This window comes from Mustelus asterias, chromosome 2 (genome assembly GCF_964213995.1).
Source record: "Mustelus asterias chromosome 2, sMusAst1.hap1.1, whole genome shotgun sequence".
Lineage (NCBI taxonomy): Eukaryota > Metazoa > Chordata > Chondrichthyes > Carcharhiniformes > Triakidae > Mustelus > Mustelus asterias.
The window spans coordinates 110404973-110421889 of NC_135802.1; the positions used below are offsets into that span (position 1 = coordinate 110404973).

The window sequence follows — 16917 nt, forward strand, 5'->3', positions numbered from 1 at the left end:
TTTGGAAGTCCACATAAACCACATTCATTGACATTCCCCTGTCCACTACCTTAGTCACCTCTTCAAAAAGTTCAATGAGGTTTGTTAGGCATGAATCCATACTGGCTCTCCCTGAAAAACTGAAAATTTTCAAGATGTTCAGTTACCCTGTTCTCGGATTATAGAACCCAACAATTTCCCCACCATAGGTGTTAAACTAACTGGTCTGTAATTCCCTGGATAGTTTCTGCCTTTCTTAATAAGCAGAATGACACACTGGTTTTACATTGAATTCAATTGTTTGTGGCAACCTTGTGCAATTCACCTTTAATGTTTGATTATACTTTCTGGGATATTTCCAGAATTTGAGTTTGCATTTTGCAATTTTCTGTGAACCCTATAAATAGCCACCTAGCTGATAGGTGCTACGACTCTGACCAACTTTTACAGATGCACCATAGAGAGCATTCTTTCTGGTTGTATCACAGCTTGGTATGACCCCTGCTCTGTCCAGGACCGCAAGAAACTACAAAGGGTCGTGAACGAAGCCCAGCCCATCATGCAAACCAGCCTCCCATCCATTGACTCTGCCTACACTTCCCGCTGCCTCAGAAGTGTAGAGAGAGTCAATTAAAGACCTCACGCACCACGGACATTCTCTCTTCCACCTTCTTCCATCAGGAAAAAGATACAAAAGTCAGAGGTCACGTACCAACTGACTCAAGAACAGCTCCTTCCCTGCTGCCTCAGACTTTTGAATGGACCTACCTCATATTATGATCTTTCTCAACACCCTAGCTATGACTGTAACACTACATTCTATCCTTCTCTATGTACGGTACGCTTTGTCTGTATAGCACGCAAGAAACAATACTTTTCACTGCATTTTAATACGTGACAATAATAAATCAAATCATCCTTCACCTTAGTGTTTAAATTGTTCAATTTCAGTAATAAGTGAGGTCAAAGAAAAAGTAAATAAATCAAGTCAACTACTCAATTTAAGGGATGTATGTTGCAAATAACAGAGGACAGGTCCATTTCCATAGCACAGCAGATGCAGCAGTTCTTTATTCACTTCTATTAAGCATAAACAAGATACAAATGGCATCCAACATATTTGAAGCCTATGTTTACTATGTTCAGGAAAAGAAAAGCAAACTTACTTGTTTAATCACACTTTGCACTTGTCCATAGTCCTTTGACACATCAACAGATATACACAACACTACCTGTGAAATAAGTCAGAAGGTCATCATTCTCAAATGCACTTTGAAAATCAAATATCACCAAGATCTCCTATAATGCAAATTATACATACAACTATGCAAGAACAAATTAACTGGAATAATTAAAAAAACAAGCAACTACATCATGAAATTAATTGCATGAAGGGAGATGATGGAGAAGAGGGAAATAGCAAGATCACAGGAAAGGAGGACACATGGGAGTAAGAAAGCCCAAGGGAAGGCAAGTGTTGTACAGAGGAGTGGGAGAGAAGGAAAGGGTAACATGAGCATAAGGGAGGAGAAAAACAAGGGAACTCAAGAAGTTCAGCAAAACAGAGTATGCACGCAAAGGGGTTGGCTTGATGGGGGTGGGGCAGGGGCAAAAACCACTCCTACTCAATGACAGATTGCCTACCTCTGGGGAATGTGGAGTATGGAAAAACAACAGCATAAAGGGTAAGCCATTTCCCAAAAAGGAAGAAAACAAAAAAAAAGTGCAACATTGACTGGATATCTAATGGCGGCACCTTGGAGAACAAAAAACTAATCTGGTAGAAATAAATACTCATGCTATGGATGTTTAGTATTTAACTCAGTTTAAAATTAGCTACTGGAAAGTACATTTTAAATTTCCGTTGACATTGTGTCCAAAAACAGAACTATTTATCATGTATGCAGAGCTATGCAATTTGTCCTGCCAAAATGAAAGCTCTCTCATTCCCCAGTAACAAATGAACTATTCTCTTTCAATAAAATGCCAGTGAACAAAGAAGCGACTTAGAAATACAAGGGTTGCATTTAAGTCACAAGAGTTTCACACCCAAACACACAAAATGCTCTAGGATACAGCACTTGCAGTTTACTGGTCTTTTCTTCACCCACCTGCTTATCGTTAATTGAATGCTTCTCAATTTCCTTCTTTGCCCGCAGAAGTTTGCCCTGGAAAACAAAAACATTAAAACCATGCAAACAAATTTTTAGACTGCCATTTTTGGAAATTTAGTCAACATTCATGACAGCATATGCTCAAGTGGTGTGTGGGTAATTAAGTTCCAAACATTTAGCTGTTAACCAAGCCTCGGGTGATTCAGAGTTTTACTGTTGTTTAACTTAGTAAATTCAAAAGCGTGAGCAATTTGCAATTCCAACTCGAGAAGCATTTGGAAATTGTATTGTATTTTTTTCAAAATCATAGGCTCTAGGTTACACCAGTGAAGATGCAAACATTGACTAAGCAAAAAAAAAAGACAATGGTTACTATTATATCTCTAATTTGAATGATTAGTCAAACAACATTTCCTATTTCCATCCGTAAAGACTTGATCAAACTTTTTGTATCATTTACAATTGATTTTTAAAAATTCCAATCCCATTTATTTTCTTACATCTCACAGCAGCTATCTCAGATTCAGAGTAAACAGTAACAGGTTGCTAGCAAGAACATTGCAAGGAAAAGTTCAAGGAACGTGCTTAGTTCAAGGAATCACCACAATTATTTAAAAGTCTGGAATAGCCACCAGAAGTCAGAAATTCCTTTAAAAACAAGCCATATTGAGGGGGAGGGGAAGGAAAGGAAAATTTGAAAAGCTGAGGGATTGGATTTGGCCTTTGTTTAGAAAGTATACAACTACAATATAGCATTAGGATAACAAAATTCCAAATTCTGTCAATCCGGAGTAGATGACAATTTAGAATGACCTTTAGAATGATTCTGTACACTACATTAAATTTCCTTTATTTTAACAAGATGGATTAGTATTGCTCAAGTTCTTACTCATAACATTTACATTAAAAACATAATTCATTTATAGACTCTAGAAGGTAGTTTCAAATATAGCACACAATTATCAAAAGAATGCATTTTCCGTTATATTTTTGTCTCACTTGTAAGAACTTGCTCTCAAAAATTGTTTAATTTTCCCCTCCTTTCCTCTTTTGGTTTATCTTAGCTTTTCTCATCTTCACAACACTTGCAGAATGACCAAACTATAAATGACTGAACTGAACCATTTTTTGTTGCACCTAACCTACATTAAACATTAATCCAGGAAGTCTGATGATAGGTCATGATTTGAAAGTTTAACTCTTTCTCCTGCCATACACTGGCAGACTTGTATTTATTTAATTTTATAATTATTACCCTGAAACCGGTGCTGCATCGCTAACTCCTTGACCAAACGCCCAAATACCCAAGTTTTCTTATACAACTAAAAATTTATTTATGCATGCGAGTAGCACTCTAGTCATCACATTTTTGTTACCAATTTCACCTTGTTCCCTTTATTATAAATTCTTGCATGCACAGTTACAGTGAACGTTTCCCAACATAAACTTGGCAGTCAGATGTTTTGACATGATTTGCACAAATAATCCCCAACAAAGAGTCAGCCAGACTCGAAACGTTGGCTCTATTCTCTCTCCACAGATGCTGTCAGACCTGCTGAGATTTTCCAGCATTTTGGGGGTTTTTTTCGGATTCCAGCATCAGCAGTAATTTGCTTTTACCTCAATATGCTTCGATTTTATTTCCATTCATCCTTCCTCCCAGCATTTAACTGAAATTTCTAAGTCCAAATGATATTTAAAGAAAACACTTATGTATTGCACAGTAAAGTGATTAAATTTATCCATCGAATTGTCTTGTGTGCCTTTTAAAATGGTAAACTTAAAGGTTTCACCATCTTCCAAAAACCCAGGTTTGGAGTTGCTATTTTCAGTTCACCTTAAATTTGTGACACTTGAGCTAAATTTGGATTGTCTAGCTTTAGCAGAGAGAGAGACAGACCATTCCTGGGCAGAACAGTGACACAGTGGTTAGCATTGCTGCCTCACAGCACCAGGGACCCGGGTTCAATTCTGGCCTTGAGTGACTATGTACAGTTTGGGGTGGCACAGTAGTGAGCACTGCTGCCTCACAGCACCAGGGACCCAGGTTCGATTCTGGCTGTGTGGAGTTTGCAGATTTTCCCATGTCTGTGTTGGTTTCCTCCCAGGTTAGGTTAATTGGCCATGCTAAGTTGACCCCCTAGTTTTTGGGTGGGGGGGGGGGGGGGGGGGGGGAGAAGAGAGAGATTAGCTGGGTACATTACGTGGGGTTACGGGGATAGGGTGGGATTGTTGTCAGTACAGGCTCAATGGGCCAAATGGCCTCCTGTACTGTAGGGGTTCTATGAATTCCGAGACACAGAGGAAAGGAGATGCTAAGGGTATGAATTTCCAAACTTAAAAAGATGGCTAAAGGACTTGTGCCAATGACGTGGTGAAGAAAATGGAGGTTGTAGAGCTAGAGGCACACAAAAGCTCTTGCAGGCTAGAGAAGGTTACAGAACTGGGGAAGGGCAATGCCATGGAAAGGTTTGTGCACAAGGATGAAAACAAGAGAGTTGCTGGGTTCAGAGCCAATGCAGGTTAGTGGTTACATGGTGCCAGGTACACGGGACTTGGTGTGAGTTAGGATAAAAAACAATTTTGGAAATTACCAAAAACAAGAAAGGAATAACATTTTTGTGGTCAATCCTAAAATAAATCCAACATCTTCCTTGCTATTGAACAATCAATTATTCTATAGATGTTTCTCTGTCTCAAAAACAAATCAGCTTTAGTAATTTAAGCTTTGGGGTTAAGCTAGATTTTGTCCTGTTCTGGCCATCAAAGCAAAAGAATGCAAGGCACCTTGAGAGGTTGCACAGGAGATTTACCAAAATAGTCCCAGGGATGAGGTTATTTAGCTGCAAGGTTAGATTAGGGAAGCTGGGGTTGTTCTCCTTGGAGCAAAGAAGATTTAGGAGAAATTTGATGGGACAAAATTATGACAGGTTCAGATAAGGTAGACAAGGAAATACTCTTCTCATTAAGGGGTGATAGAAACAGATGACCAAGAATTTCAAAACAAAATTACATGGGAGGAAATAAACCTGCAGGGCTATGGGGGTACAGCTGGTGAATGGGATCAACTTGATTGCTTCAGAGAGCCAGCATGGACCCGATGAGCCGAATGGTCTCCTCGTGACAAATGACTCTATGCAACTGTCTCAATTTTAAAAGTTTTAGCATTAATACAAATTCATAACCAATATTAGCTTAATCAAGTTCTATAAGTGCTAATCAAATCAAAGTTGGACAGGTAAATGCAACAGATTTTCTCCATAGTTTAATACTGCAGATCTTGACAATAACCCAGGAACACAGCTACAAAGTTATTTCAAAACCATGGAACTTGTATGATGATTGTTTAGGACGCTAATTGCTTGGTGAAAAGAAACCAGACTATCTACAACTAGACAGTGTCTGTTGTTGTGAAATATTTTTCAATATTGAAAAGAGTCAAGATTACTCTTAATTCTCAACTACAAGTTGTAAATTGGAACTTGTTTGAAATGCCAGAATTAAAACGAAATTCTTCTTTTCCACACAAAATGACAATTTGATTTAATCTCAATACAGGTCAGATAATCATTGGCTTGGATAATAATATTTTACACCAGAATAATCCTTCAATAAACCATGAAAATGTATCAGTTAGATTCCCATTAACTGATCCAGTCACATACCTCATCCCGAGCCACCAGGGTTATAAAAGCACCATGTTTGAAGCACTCAATGGCAATACATTTCCCAATACCACTTGATCCTCCTGTCACCTGTATGTAAAAAAAATCCACTGTAACTAAAAATAGCATTTCTCGTTGATGGAAAGGAACAATTCTATTAAAAGCCACTTTTTCAATTTATATTAAACTTATTGCACTGCAGATACACAGCAAGTTCAGCAAAATCTACAACTACGACATGATGAGGTTTCATACTTGTAAATATTCTGGCATTAAGAAATGAAGAATATAAAAATGGGACTGGGGTGCTTGAATATTGCAAACACATGTTGGAATCTATTCAACAGCATACATGTAAAATTGTTTAATTTTCCCCTCCTTTCCTCTTTTGGTTTATCTTAGCTTTTCTCATCTTCACAACATTGCAGAATGACAAAACTATAAATGGCTGAACTGAACCATTTTTTGTTGCACCTAACCTACATTAAACATTAATCCAGGAAGTCTGATGATAGGTCATGATTTGAAAGTTTAACTCTTTCTCCTGCCATACACTGGCAGACTTGCATTTATTTAATTTTATAATTCAGTTGTTGACAAAGATGAAGCAACGCATCAGTATATTATTGAAAAAAAACTAATAGTAGCTGTGGCACCGGGCACTAACAGAAAAACACACCTGAAAATTGGTTTCTAAGTTCAAGCTTTTTTGTAAAAAAAACTTGAGTCCCACAACAAAGGCAAAACAAAAATACCAGGGGAAAAATTAAATAAATTAAAGGCATAAATTATCTTTATAAAGCGAAATGATTTTGTAAGTGTGCTCCAGAGGTATTATGGCTGAAAGATCAACTCTGATTTTGTGGAAGAGGAAAAAGGAAGAAGAGTGATCCAAAGTCAGAAGAATGGAGGGAGTAAATTGGAACAAATGACTGGCAAATATTTTTTCACAGTAAGGAGTCTAACAACACCAGGTTAAAGTCCAACAGGTTTATTTTGGTAGCAAACGCCACTAGCTTTCGGAGCGCTGCTCCATCAGATGGAATGGAAATCTGCATTCCATCTGACGAAGGAGCAGCGCTCCGAAAGCTAGTGGCGTTTGCTACCAAATAAACCTGTTGGACTTTAACCTGGTGTTGTTAGACTCCTTACTGTGTTTACCCCAGTCCAACGCTGGCATTTCCACATCACAAATAGTTTTTCAAACAGAATAGGGCAAGGCTCTGGAAATCGATGTGCTGCAATATCAAAGCGAGTTGAATGAGAAGGGTGTTATGAGAGAGTAGATTCAGACCTGACAGCGCTGGATTAAGTAAAATACGCAACGGTTAGAGGCCAGTGAAGAAGTTGTTTCAGAAACTGATTCTTTAGCAAAACAAGTAAAAGAATCAATGTAACTTATCACCTAATCATATTTTTCAGTAATGTCCCATAACATTACAAATTTATTACATTGTTCAACTGCTGGTATGTGCATAAACAGAGCAACCAATTTAAGTATCGCAAGGTCCCACAAACAGCATAGAATCTCTACAGTGTAGAAGGCCATTCGGCATTTCGTGAATTACTTGTTTTTTGTAATTTTGGTTAAGAGAAACATTGAGCATTACAATTCTCAACTCTAAATAAAGCCATAGGATCATTAACTGGCTTAACAGAGCAGGCAAATTAAGTCATTTTTTTGGATGAGGCATTAAACTGTCTTTTCTCACAATGCAGAAGCATAACGGGAATTCCAGCAGCAGATGGAGCAAACAAAGGACATACATAGGCAATATTTACATGGCACAGTTAAGGGAGAAACTAAAGAATGTGCTACCACTGAGGCGAATGGCGGAGTCAACAATGTCAAAGACACAGCTGCCAATGGTTAGGAGGAACAGCAAGCCAAAAGCAGCTACACAAGTTGCCACTGGGGTCTGACTCAAGCAGAGATTCTCTTTGCTCGAGAATAATCAGAAACTCAGGAGAAAATTAGTGGCTCACACAGCAAGTGACATAAAAGGCAAATGTGCAGTTAATTGACCATGTATCACGCCCAATATTGGCATGTCATTGTATAAACTTTCAGATAAAACTTCTAAAAATCGGACACAAATAAGCCGTTAAGATGGCTGCTGCAAATCATGCAAGTTTTAATCTATGAGCGACAGACAGTATCGAGTTTCTGGCAAACACAAAAGACTAGAGTTTCCAGACAGCCTGCTTCCATGTTTCATACAATGCAAAAGGGAAGATTGAAACTCAATTTGTGGTGTGGAAGCGAATGGCCACTATCACCCTCCCATTGCTTCACATTGGCCACCCCCACCCAAACTAGACTGGATAGGCCTTAGAAGTATTGAATCAACAACAATGATGTGGAATAAACGTGAACACCACTTTTGATTTGGAAAAGACCTTGAATGTGTGAAAAGCCACATGGTGAGACAGTCGTATTTTCTTTGTCTTATAAAAAAAAAATCAACTGAAAGCAGTTTGTGCTGATCAGATCCAGCAGACTCATCAGAAGCATCATTTCAATCAGTCTGTGAACTGGACTTGGAAACTAGCTATAGGACATCCAGCAGCCCAGTTTTCAAAATTCACCTGAGAACCAGAAGAACCAGCTGTGAATCCTTCACTTCAACTTTAAATTATCAAATTATCATTCAAGCAGTTACAAGGTGGGAGTTTTGAGATTGTAAATTAAAGACTGAATTAACTGTAGTCTGTAGAAGTGAACTCTTATCTGTAGCGGACAGTGCACAATTTTGCTTTAATTTGGAGGGGGGTCTGAGAATAAATAACCTTATTTACTTTTAAACTCTCAAAGGCTTGCTGCTGGATCATTTAATTGAAGTACCAAACTCCAAGGGCAAGAAAAGGCACACCTCTTTCCATTAAAACACACTGATCATGGGCAATAACAAAATAAATACATTCTGTCCTTGACACAATGAGAGGAGAAACAGTACGAACTTAATATAATTTTAAGGTATGCTTTCCAGACATTATGCAATAGCAGCAGTTTTAAAATAGTCAAGAACAATTTCTAAAAACAGAAAAGTCAATAGCGTTGGCAAGATTAGGGTCTGGAAAGGGAAACATGGCTGGCAGGAAATAATAATGGCACTTTATTCAAGAAACACAGAGCCTGAAAGCTGAATAGCACTGTGACATGCACCAAAAAGTTTAAATAACGGCTAAGCAATCACATTAAAACCTTGCAAACATTTAACAATCATGTTGTACAAATTTGACCAATTCAGAAAGTAATAGAAAATGCCCAGTGGAGGATTAAAAGAGAAAATAAAGTTACAAATCAATACACCATTCCTACATTAAATTTATGTCTTTCAGTGCCTGTAATCATTTAAGTATTTCTTTGAGGATCTGAATAGGACCACAACAGGACCTTTCCATTGAATTCAGTCAAACTTCTGGCTAGCCTCGATTGCTCTGGGCATTGTGGGGTAAACCAGTTCTGAAATTCGGCAGATTATACAAGGGATCTTTTAAACTTAATCCAAGTATTAGCTCTATTTTGTAGAGTTTTGAGCTTTGTGACATGAAGAACTCTTGGTACTTGGGGCTTAAGATCAATTTCAGCATATGCGTTTTTGTATTCTTTCAATCTGGGGCACTTTGCGCAGCACACATTTTGACCACCAAACAAATGTAGTCAGTGTAGAACAACAACAGGTTATGGACAGAGTCTGAAAGAAATTAGGTGCCGGAGGATGAATATCATACATTTGAAGCATATTGGCCATTTGGCTATCCCACTTAAAGTCAGCTTGAATGTGTATATCCAAGAATTTCAAGGTTTTCACCTGTCAGGGTGAAATTGACCAGCTCTATGTCAAGAGACACCTGCTCATGTCTACTGAAATCCACTTGCATATTATATTTAATTGCACTTAACTGCATACTGTTCTGAGGGGAAGCGAGTGAATTTCAGTGAAAAGATGAGTAAGGTAAGTGCAGCAAACGGAAATGAATGTGGTGTAGAAAGTTGAATTGAGGTTTAAAAAAAGTGAGGGTAGGATGAAGGGACAATTGGTAGCATCGACAAGTTTGGGATTGTTCTTGATCTCCAGCATGACCCTGGAGTAAGAGGAGAACTTGATTGGTGAGAAGGAAAAGCATTGCCAGTTCAGTCAGGTGTGGCAGTTGACAGCTATATTATATGCACAAGTTATTGTGAGGCCCACAGATTGGAGCCCATATTTGTGGCTCTTGTATCAGGGAGTGACAATTCAACATCTGCTGTTAGCTATCCAGACAATTACTAAGCAGGTCACTGGCAGGAACAAACAATATTGGTGAAGCAATGGACAAAAGGAGCAGCAGCTATAATGGTTATCTAGTGGGATTTGGGAGACAATTTTTCTCCTCCCAGGCAGATCAGATACATAGGAGCAAGAGGAAGCCATCTGGCCCTTCGAGCCTGTTCTGCCATTCATTATGATCATGGCTGATCATCCAACTCAATAGCCCAATCCTGCTTTTTCCCCTCTATAACCTTTGATCCCATTCACCCCAAGTGCTATATCCAGTCGCCTTTTGAATACAGTCAATGTTTTGGCATCAACTACTTCCGGTGTTAATGAATTCCACAGGTTCACCACTCTTTCGGTGAAGAAATGTCTCCTCATCTCTGCCCTAAATGGCTTACCCTGAATCCTCAGACTGTGACCCCCTGGTTCTGGACTCCCCCACCATCGGGAATATCCTCCCTGCATCTACCCTGTCTAGTCTTGTTAGAATTTTATAAGTCGCTATGAGATTGCCCCCTCATTCGTCTGAACTCTAGCTTAGCCTAGTCAATTCCTCCTCACACATCAGTCCTGCCATCCCTGGAATTAGCCTGGTAAATCTTCACTGCACTCCCTCGAGAACAAGAACATCCTTTCTGAAAAGGAGACCAAAACAGCACACAATACTCCAGGTCTGGCCTCACCAAGGCCCTGTATAATTGCAACACATCCCTGCTCCTGTACTCGAAACCTCTCGCAATAAAGGCCAACATGCCATTTGCCTTCTTTACCGCCTGCTGCACCTGCATACTTACCTTCAGGTGACTGGTACATAAGGACACCCAAGTCCCACTGCACACTCCCAATTTACAGCCATTCGGGTAGTAATCTGCCACCTTGTTTTTGCTTCCAAAGTGAATAACCTCACAGATCTCAATGTTCTAATGAAAGCTCACACACCAGAAATGTTATCTCTATTCCCCTCTCCACAAATGTGGCCAGACCCGAGTATTTCCAGCATTTTCTGTTTATGTTTTGGAATGTTTAAAACGAGACCGGCTGAGAAAGAAGAAATGGTTGGAGCCAAAGATGGTTTTGCCAGCAACTTAGATTCTGTAGGAAAAAAACCTGGTGACAAGATTGAGGCATTGTTATGAATTTCAGAGAGATTAAGGGAGGTACTAAACTGATAGTAAAAGTTTCAACCAGAGAAAAATGGGGCAGAAATGAGGGGGTTGAGTGGCAATTCGTGGCAGACAAGGGAAAGAGGTGGTAAGAGTAGAGAGAGAGGAGTTAAAATGATAATTACCAAACATTATAGGACAAATCAAAAGTCCTAGAGATGGGTACCATAATGATCAGCCAGGGGGACTTTGTTGAATGTATAAACAGGTAGACAGAAATGATGTGGTGGGTCTGTGGAATTCATTGCCACAGAGGGCTGTGGAGGCCGAGACGTTGAGCGTCTTCAAGACAGAAATTGATAAATTCTTGATTTCTCGAGGAATTAAGGGCTATGGGGAGAGAGCGGGTAAATGGAGTTGAAATCAACCATGATTGAATGGTGGAGTGGACTCGATGGGCCGAATGGCCTTACTTCCGCTCCTATGTCTTATGGATGTTAAGAAAGAGAGGTGTAAAGAGAAAAAAGCCTTCCAATCAGGTTCTAAATATAATTGCTCTCTTCGGGATAAGGTTGTGAATAGAGGATTGTGTTTGTAAACAATTTATATTGGACACAATGAGATGGGTAGCAACAGATTTCCTGGAGAAGTGCAAAAGAAAATCAGAACACATGGGGAAACTCTGGTGTGAAATCAGAGCAAACATGGAAGGTGAAGATGGCAAACAGATTGCAAAGTTCGCTGCCAAGGAGCAAAGCAAACGAGGCATATGCCATGACTGAGGTTAGGCAACAGGTAGCCACTTGGGTGGAACCACAATGATTTAACGTAGAATATTCAAGTGGTGTGAAAGCCACCTGTCTTCAACAGACAAGAACCTGGGTAATGGCAGGACAAAAGTAGAAGTATTCAGAAAAAAAAGAACTTCGAGTCAATATTAAGTAACAGATACATAAAAGGGCAGAAAATAAATCTCTGCAAAATTCAGGATAAAGGTGCAATATAAACATTGCTAACTAGTGCATGATGTTAAATTACTAAAAGATAAAAATAGTGGAGGGGGGGGGGGGGGCAAAACAGAAGTATTTTTACCTAAAAGGTAATTTTTTAAGAAAGAGCTCCTTGTGGCATAGAACACGCTTAGCACCTGCAACTGAAGCACTTGTTATTCAGCCTATGCAGCTCTAGTCCTGAGAGTATTAAAGATTTAATGTGCAACAGTGATTTCATTGGGGAGCAATTCTGATTCTTCCTTCTCTCCCTTGCTATCAATTCTTCCATCAAGCTGTCACTCTTGGCCCCCAAGTCATCTCACTTCCCGCTCCATTTTACCACTTGGGGGAAGCTCCCTTTCCTCTTGCTCTCTCACCAGCCCACTATTCTGTCCTGCGCAGCTTGCACCCTTCTTCCTCTATCCCTCCAGCAGCCGTTCCCTCCCCTCAACCTCTCTTCCCTCCAAGATCACATCATCTCTCCACCTCTGTCTGCAGCTCCCCCATCCCTCAGGGGCAGCCTCTCTACCCCCCACCCCATCCATTCCAGGAGCCACTCTGCCCCTCCCCTCAACCACTGCGCTGTCTCTATCTCCCCCCCCCCCCCACAACCACATTGCCTCTCCCCCCACCCTCCTCCAATCCAGAGACAGCCTCTCCCCGAGACACATCACCTTCACCAACACCCAGGGGCAGCTTCTCCGCTGCCCTTCAACCACTCCCCTTGCTGGGGAATTCCTCCCCCGTCTTCACCCCTCCAGGGGCAGCCTCCTCTCCTACCCTCCCCCTCTCTCCCCCCACTAACCACCTCCCCACACCCCCACCCCCCCCTGACAGCCTACTCTCGCCTCGTCCCCCCAACCCGCAGGCAGCCTCCTCTCCCAGCCACCGCCCCCCCCCCAGGCAGCCGCCTCTTTCCCTCTTGCCCCTTCCCCCGCCCCCCCCCCCCCCCCCCCCACGGGCAGCAGCCTCTCCCTCTCTCTCCCACCCCACCGGGCCAGGCACCCTCCTCTCCCCCACCCCCAAGGCAGCCTCCTCTCCCTCTCCCACCCCCTCCCCCCGCTCCTCTCCCCCCCCCCCACACGCGCCCCCGCTCCTCTCCCCCCCCCCCACACGCGCCCCCGCTCCTCTCCCCCCCCCACACGCGCCCCCGCTCCTCTCCCCCCCCCACACGCGCCCCCGCTCCTCTCCCCCCCACACGCGCCCCTGCTCCTCTCCCCCCCCCACACGCGCCCCCGCTCCTCTTCCCCCCCCCACACGCGCCCCCGCTCCTCTCTCCCCCCCACACGCGCCCCCGCTCCTCTCTCCCCCCCCCACACGCGCCCCCGCTCCTCTCTCCCCCCCACACGCGCCCCCGCTCCTCTCTCCCCCCCACACGCGCCCCCTCTCCCCTCCCCCCCACACGCGCCCCCTCTCCCCTCCCCCCCACACACGCGCCCCCCGTCTCCTCCCACCCCCACACGCCCCCCCGACTCCTCCTCCCCCCCACACAGCCCCGTCTCCACCCCTCCCACACGCCCCACCCTGTCTCCTCCCCCACCCACACCCCCACCCCGTCTCCTCCCCCACCCACACGCCCACCCCGTCTCCTCCCCCCCGCCACACGTCCCCCCCGCCACACGTCCCCCCCCCCTCCCCCGCCGCTGCCACCCCCACCTACCCCCACACCACCGCCCGGTCCCCCCCCACACTGCCTCCTCCCCACCCCCCAACCCACCGTCCCTCCCTCCCCTCCAACCCGGGCAGCATCCTCCATTCCTCTCCCCCCCAAAAGCGGGCAGCATCCTCCCTTCCTCTTCCCACCCCAACCCGGGCAGCCCCCTCCCCACCCCCCCAAACCTGAGCAGCCCCCTCCCCACCCCCCCCAAACCCGGGCAGCCCACTCCCCCACCGCCCCCCAAACCTGGGCAGCCCACTCCCCCACCACCCCCCAAACCTGGGCAGCCCACTCCCCCACCCTCCCCCAAACCCGGGCAGCCCTCTCCCCCATCCACCCCCCCAAACCCGGGCAGCCCCCTTCCCCCCCCCCCAAACCCGGGCAGCCCCCTCTCCCCCCCCCCCCCCCACAAACACAGGCAGCCCCCTCCCCCATCCCAAACCCGGGCAGCCCCCTCTCTCCCCCCCCCCCACAAACACGGGCAGCCCCCTCCCAAACCCGGGCAGCCCCCTCCCCTCCCCCACCCCCCCAACCCAGGCAGCTTCCTCTCTCTCTCTCCCCCCCCCCCCCCCCCCCCCAACCCAGGCAGCCTCCTCTCTCTCTTCCCCCCCCCCCCAACCCAGGCAGCCTCCTCTCTCTCTTCCCCCCCCCCCCAACCCAGGCAGCCTCCTCTCTCTCTTCCCCCCCCTCCCCCACAACCCAGGCAGCCTCCTCTCTCTCTTCCCCCCCCCTCCCCCACAACCCAGGCAGCCTCCTCTCTCTCTTTCCCCCCCCCCCCCGCAACCCAGGCAGCCTCCTCTCTCTCTCCCCCCCCCCCCCCCGCAACCCAGGCAGCCTCCTCTCTCTCTCCCCCCCCCCCCCCCCCCCCCGCAACCCAGGCAGCCTCCTCTCTCTCTCCCCCCCCCCCAACCCAGGCAGCCTCCTCTCTCTCTTCCCCCCCCCCCCAACCCAGGCAGCCTCCTCTCTCTCTCTCCCCCCCCCCCAACCCAGGCAGCCTCCTCTCTCTCTTCCCCCCCCAACCCAGGCAGCCTCCTCTCTCTCTTCCCCCCCCAACCCAGGCAGCCTCCTCTCTCTCTTCCCCCCCCAACCCAGGCAGCCTCCTCTCTCTCTTCCCCCCCCAACCCAGGCAGCCTCCTCTCTCTCTTCCCCCCCCAACCCAGGCAGCCTCCTCTCTCTCCCCCCCGCCCCCCAAACCCGGGCAGCCTCCTCTCCCCCCTCCTCCCCCCCCCCAGGCAGCCTCTCCCTTCCACCCAGTTCCCTTGCAGCTCCTCCTGTTTATCGGGCGGTGATCTGCGCCCAGCCGGCCCAGCGACCGCGGCTCCTCCACTGCTCCCACCGAGCTCTCACTCACCACAACGTGCGAGCCGTTGAGTTTGATGGGTTTGGGGCTGATGAGCGGGGAGACCATGTACAGCAGCAGGACGAAGACCACGATAAAGGCCCCGACTACCAGCAACATGATAAACAGCAGCGGCCTCCAGCCTGAAAACTCACTCCACAGAGTAACACCCTCCTCCAGGAAGAACATTTAAAACACTGGGCAAGTGCTCTCGGTGACGGAGAGACACGGAGGGAGGGGCTGTAGTTAATGGCAAAACCGAGAATCCGCCACCCGAAATGGGAATCAGCATCAAAGTAATCACCGAGGCCCGAGAGCCGCCAATCAGCCGGGGGGCGGGGCCGCGGAGGGGCAGTTTCCGGGGCGGGGCCTGGGGCGGGGCTTGGGGCGGGGCTGGCGGTCTGAGGGCGGAGCCAAACTGGCGGTTTGGGGGCGGGGCTAAACTGGCGGTTTGGGGGCGCAACGCATCGGAGTCTTGTTTCAGGGGCAGGGGGCGGGGTTCAGGCTGGGGGCGGGGTTCTGATATGGGGCGGGGCTTACATTCGGCGGGGGAATGGAGGGGTCGCTGATTCTGGGGGCGGGGCTGGTCCTCACACCTGCGCGGTAGGCGCGGGAGAAGCTTTTCCTCAATAGTTCCCATTTTGAATAATTGGATAGTGGAGTTTCTGGGCTGCAACGTGGGGCCTAACTTAATTAGCAAGTGCCCAATTTCCAAGTAATGTCATTTTTGACCAGCTTTCCTGTTGCAAAGTGTCTAGAAATAATCTGGACTGTTCCTCAAGTCAAATTCAAAAGATAGGTCGCTACACAGTTACAGTGACAGAAAGTGTGACTGCAGTAAACTAAACTGATTTAAATAATTATTAGTACTTTCTGTAGCCATCCATTAACGCTTCCTCTATCTCATGCCCTACACATTTTGGTTGCAATCTCTCCTTACTCCCAACTATCACTGACCTAATTTGCTCCACCCGCTCCTATACCAGATATAATCCATCACATTTCTGCCCCTCAACTCTAAGATGATTCATTTGGGCTTGGAAAATTATCTCTGTTTCTCTCTCCACAGAAGCTGCCAGACCTGCTGAGTTTTTCCAGCATTTTTTGATTTTATTCCACATCGTTATCTGTGTTGATGAGAAATATTGGAAATCCAGTTGCACACAATACTCAAGGAGTGTGCACTGCCATCTTGTGAAGGAAGCTTCCCTATCCAGAAATCACACAACCTCTACTTGGCAAAGAATTTGTGTTACCCTGCGAAGATTGAGACTGCAATTTGGCCCAGTACAAGCTTTTCTTAAATAGAAAGTGCCCAATTTCCAAGTAATGTCATTTTTGATAACCATTCCTGTTCTATAGTGTCTAGAAATAATCTGGAGTAACAAAGATAAAATTTCTCTCCCGGTCCTTCGTTTCTGGGCCTAACTGCAGCCTTTGACATGGTTGACCACAACAACCGCCTCCAATCCCTTTCCAATTCCAGCTGGTTCCATTTTTCTCTTGGATATCACCAAAAGATCCATCATTTTTCTCCTCATATTTCTCATCTACATGCTGCCCCTTGGTGATATCCTCCGAAGGTGCAACATTAGGTTTCAGAGATATGCTGATGACACCCAGCCCCACCTCAGCACCAACTCTCGATTCCTCCACTATTGTTAATTTAGCAAATAAAAGTCTAGATTAAGTTAATCTGTTTGCAACCCTTTAGTGTCACATTTGATCCTGAGATGTGCCATTACTAAGGCCATCTATTTGCATCTGTGCTATTGCTCAACTACACACCTGTCTCATTGCATCTGC

General features: G+C 45.5%; 1 protein-coding gene across 1 annotated transcript in view; it reads right to left on the minus strand.

The window, feature by feature from the left end:
• The window catches only part of kdsr (3-ketodihydrosphingosine reductase), a 40893-nt gene extending 25454 nt beyond the window's left edge, over nucleotides 1–15439 (minus strand). The window contains exons 1-4 of the mRNA XM_078240264.1: nucleotides 15124–15439; nucleotides 5759–5848; nucleotides 2091–2147; nucleotides 1146–1211 (exon numbers count right to left, since the gene is read on the minus strand). Of these exons, the coding sequence (XP_078096390.1) occupies nucleotides 1146–1211; nucleotides 2091–2147; nucleotides 5759–5848; nucleotides 15124–15300 (390 nt within the window). The 5' untranslated portion in view covers nucleotides 15301–15439. The remainder of the gene's footprint in view (nucleotides 1–1145; nucleotides 1212–2090; nucleotides 2148–5758; nucleotides 5849–15123) is intronic.
• Between the last annotated feature and the right edge of the window lie 1478 nt (nucleotides 15440–16917).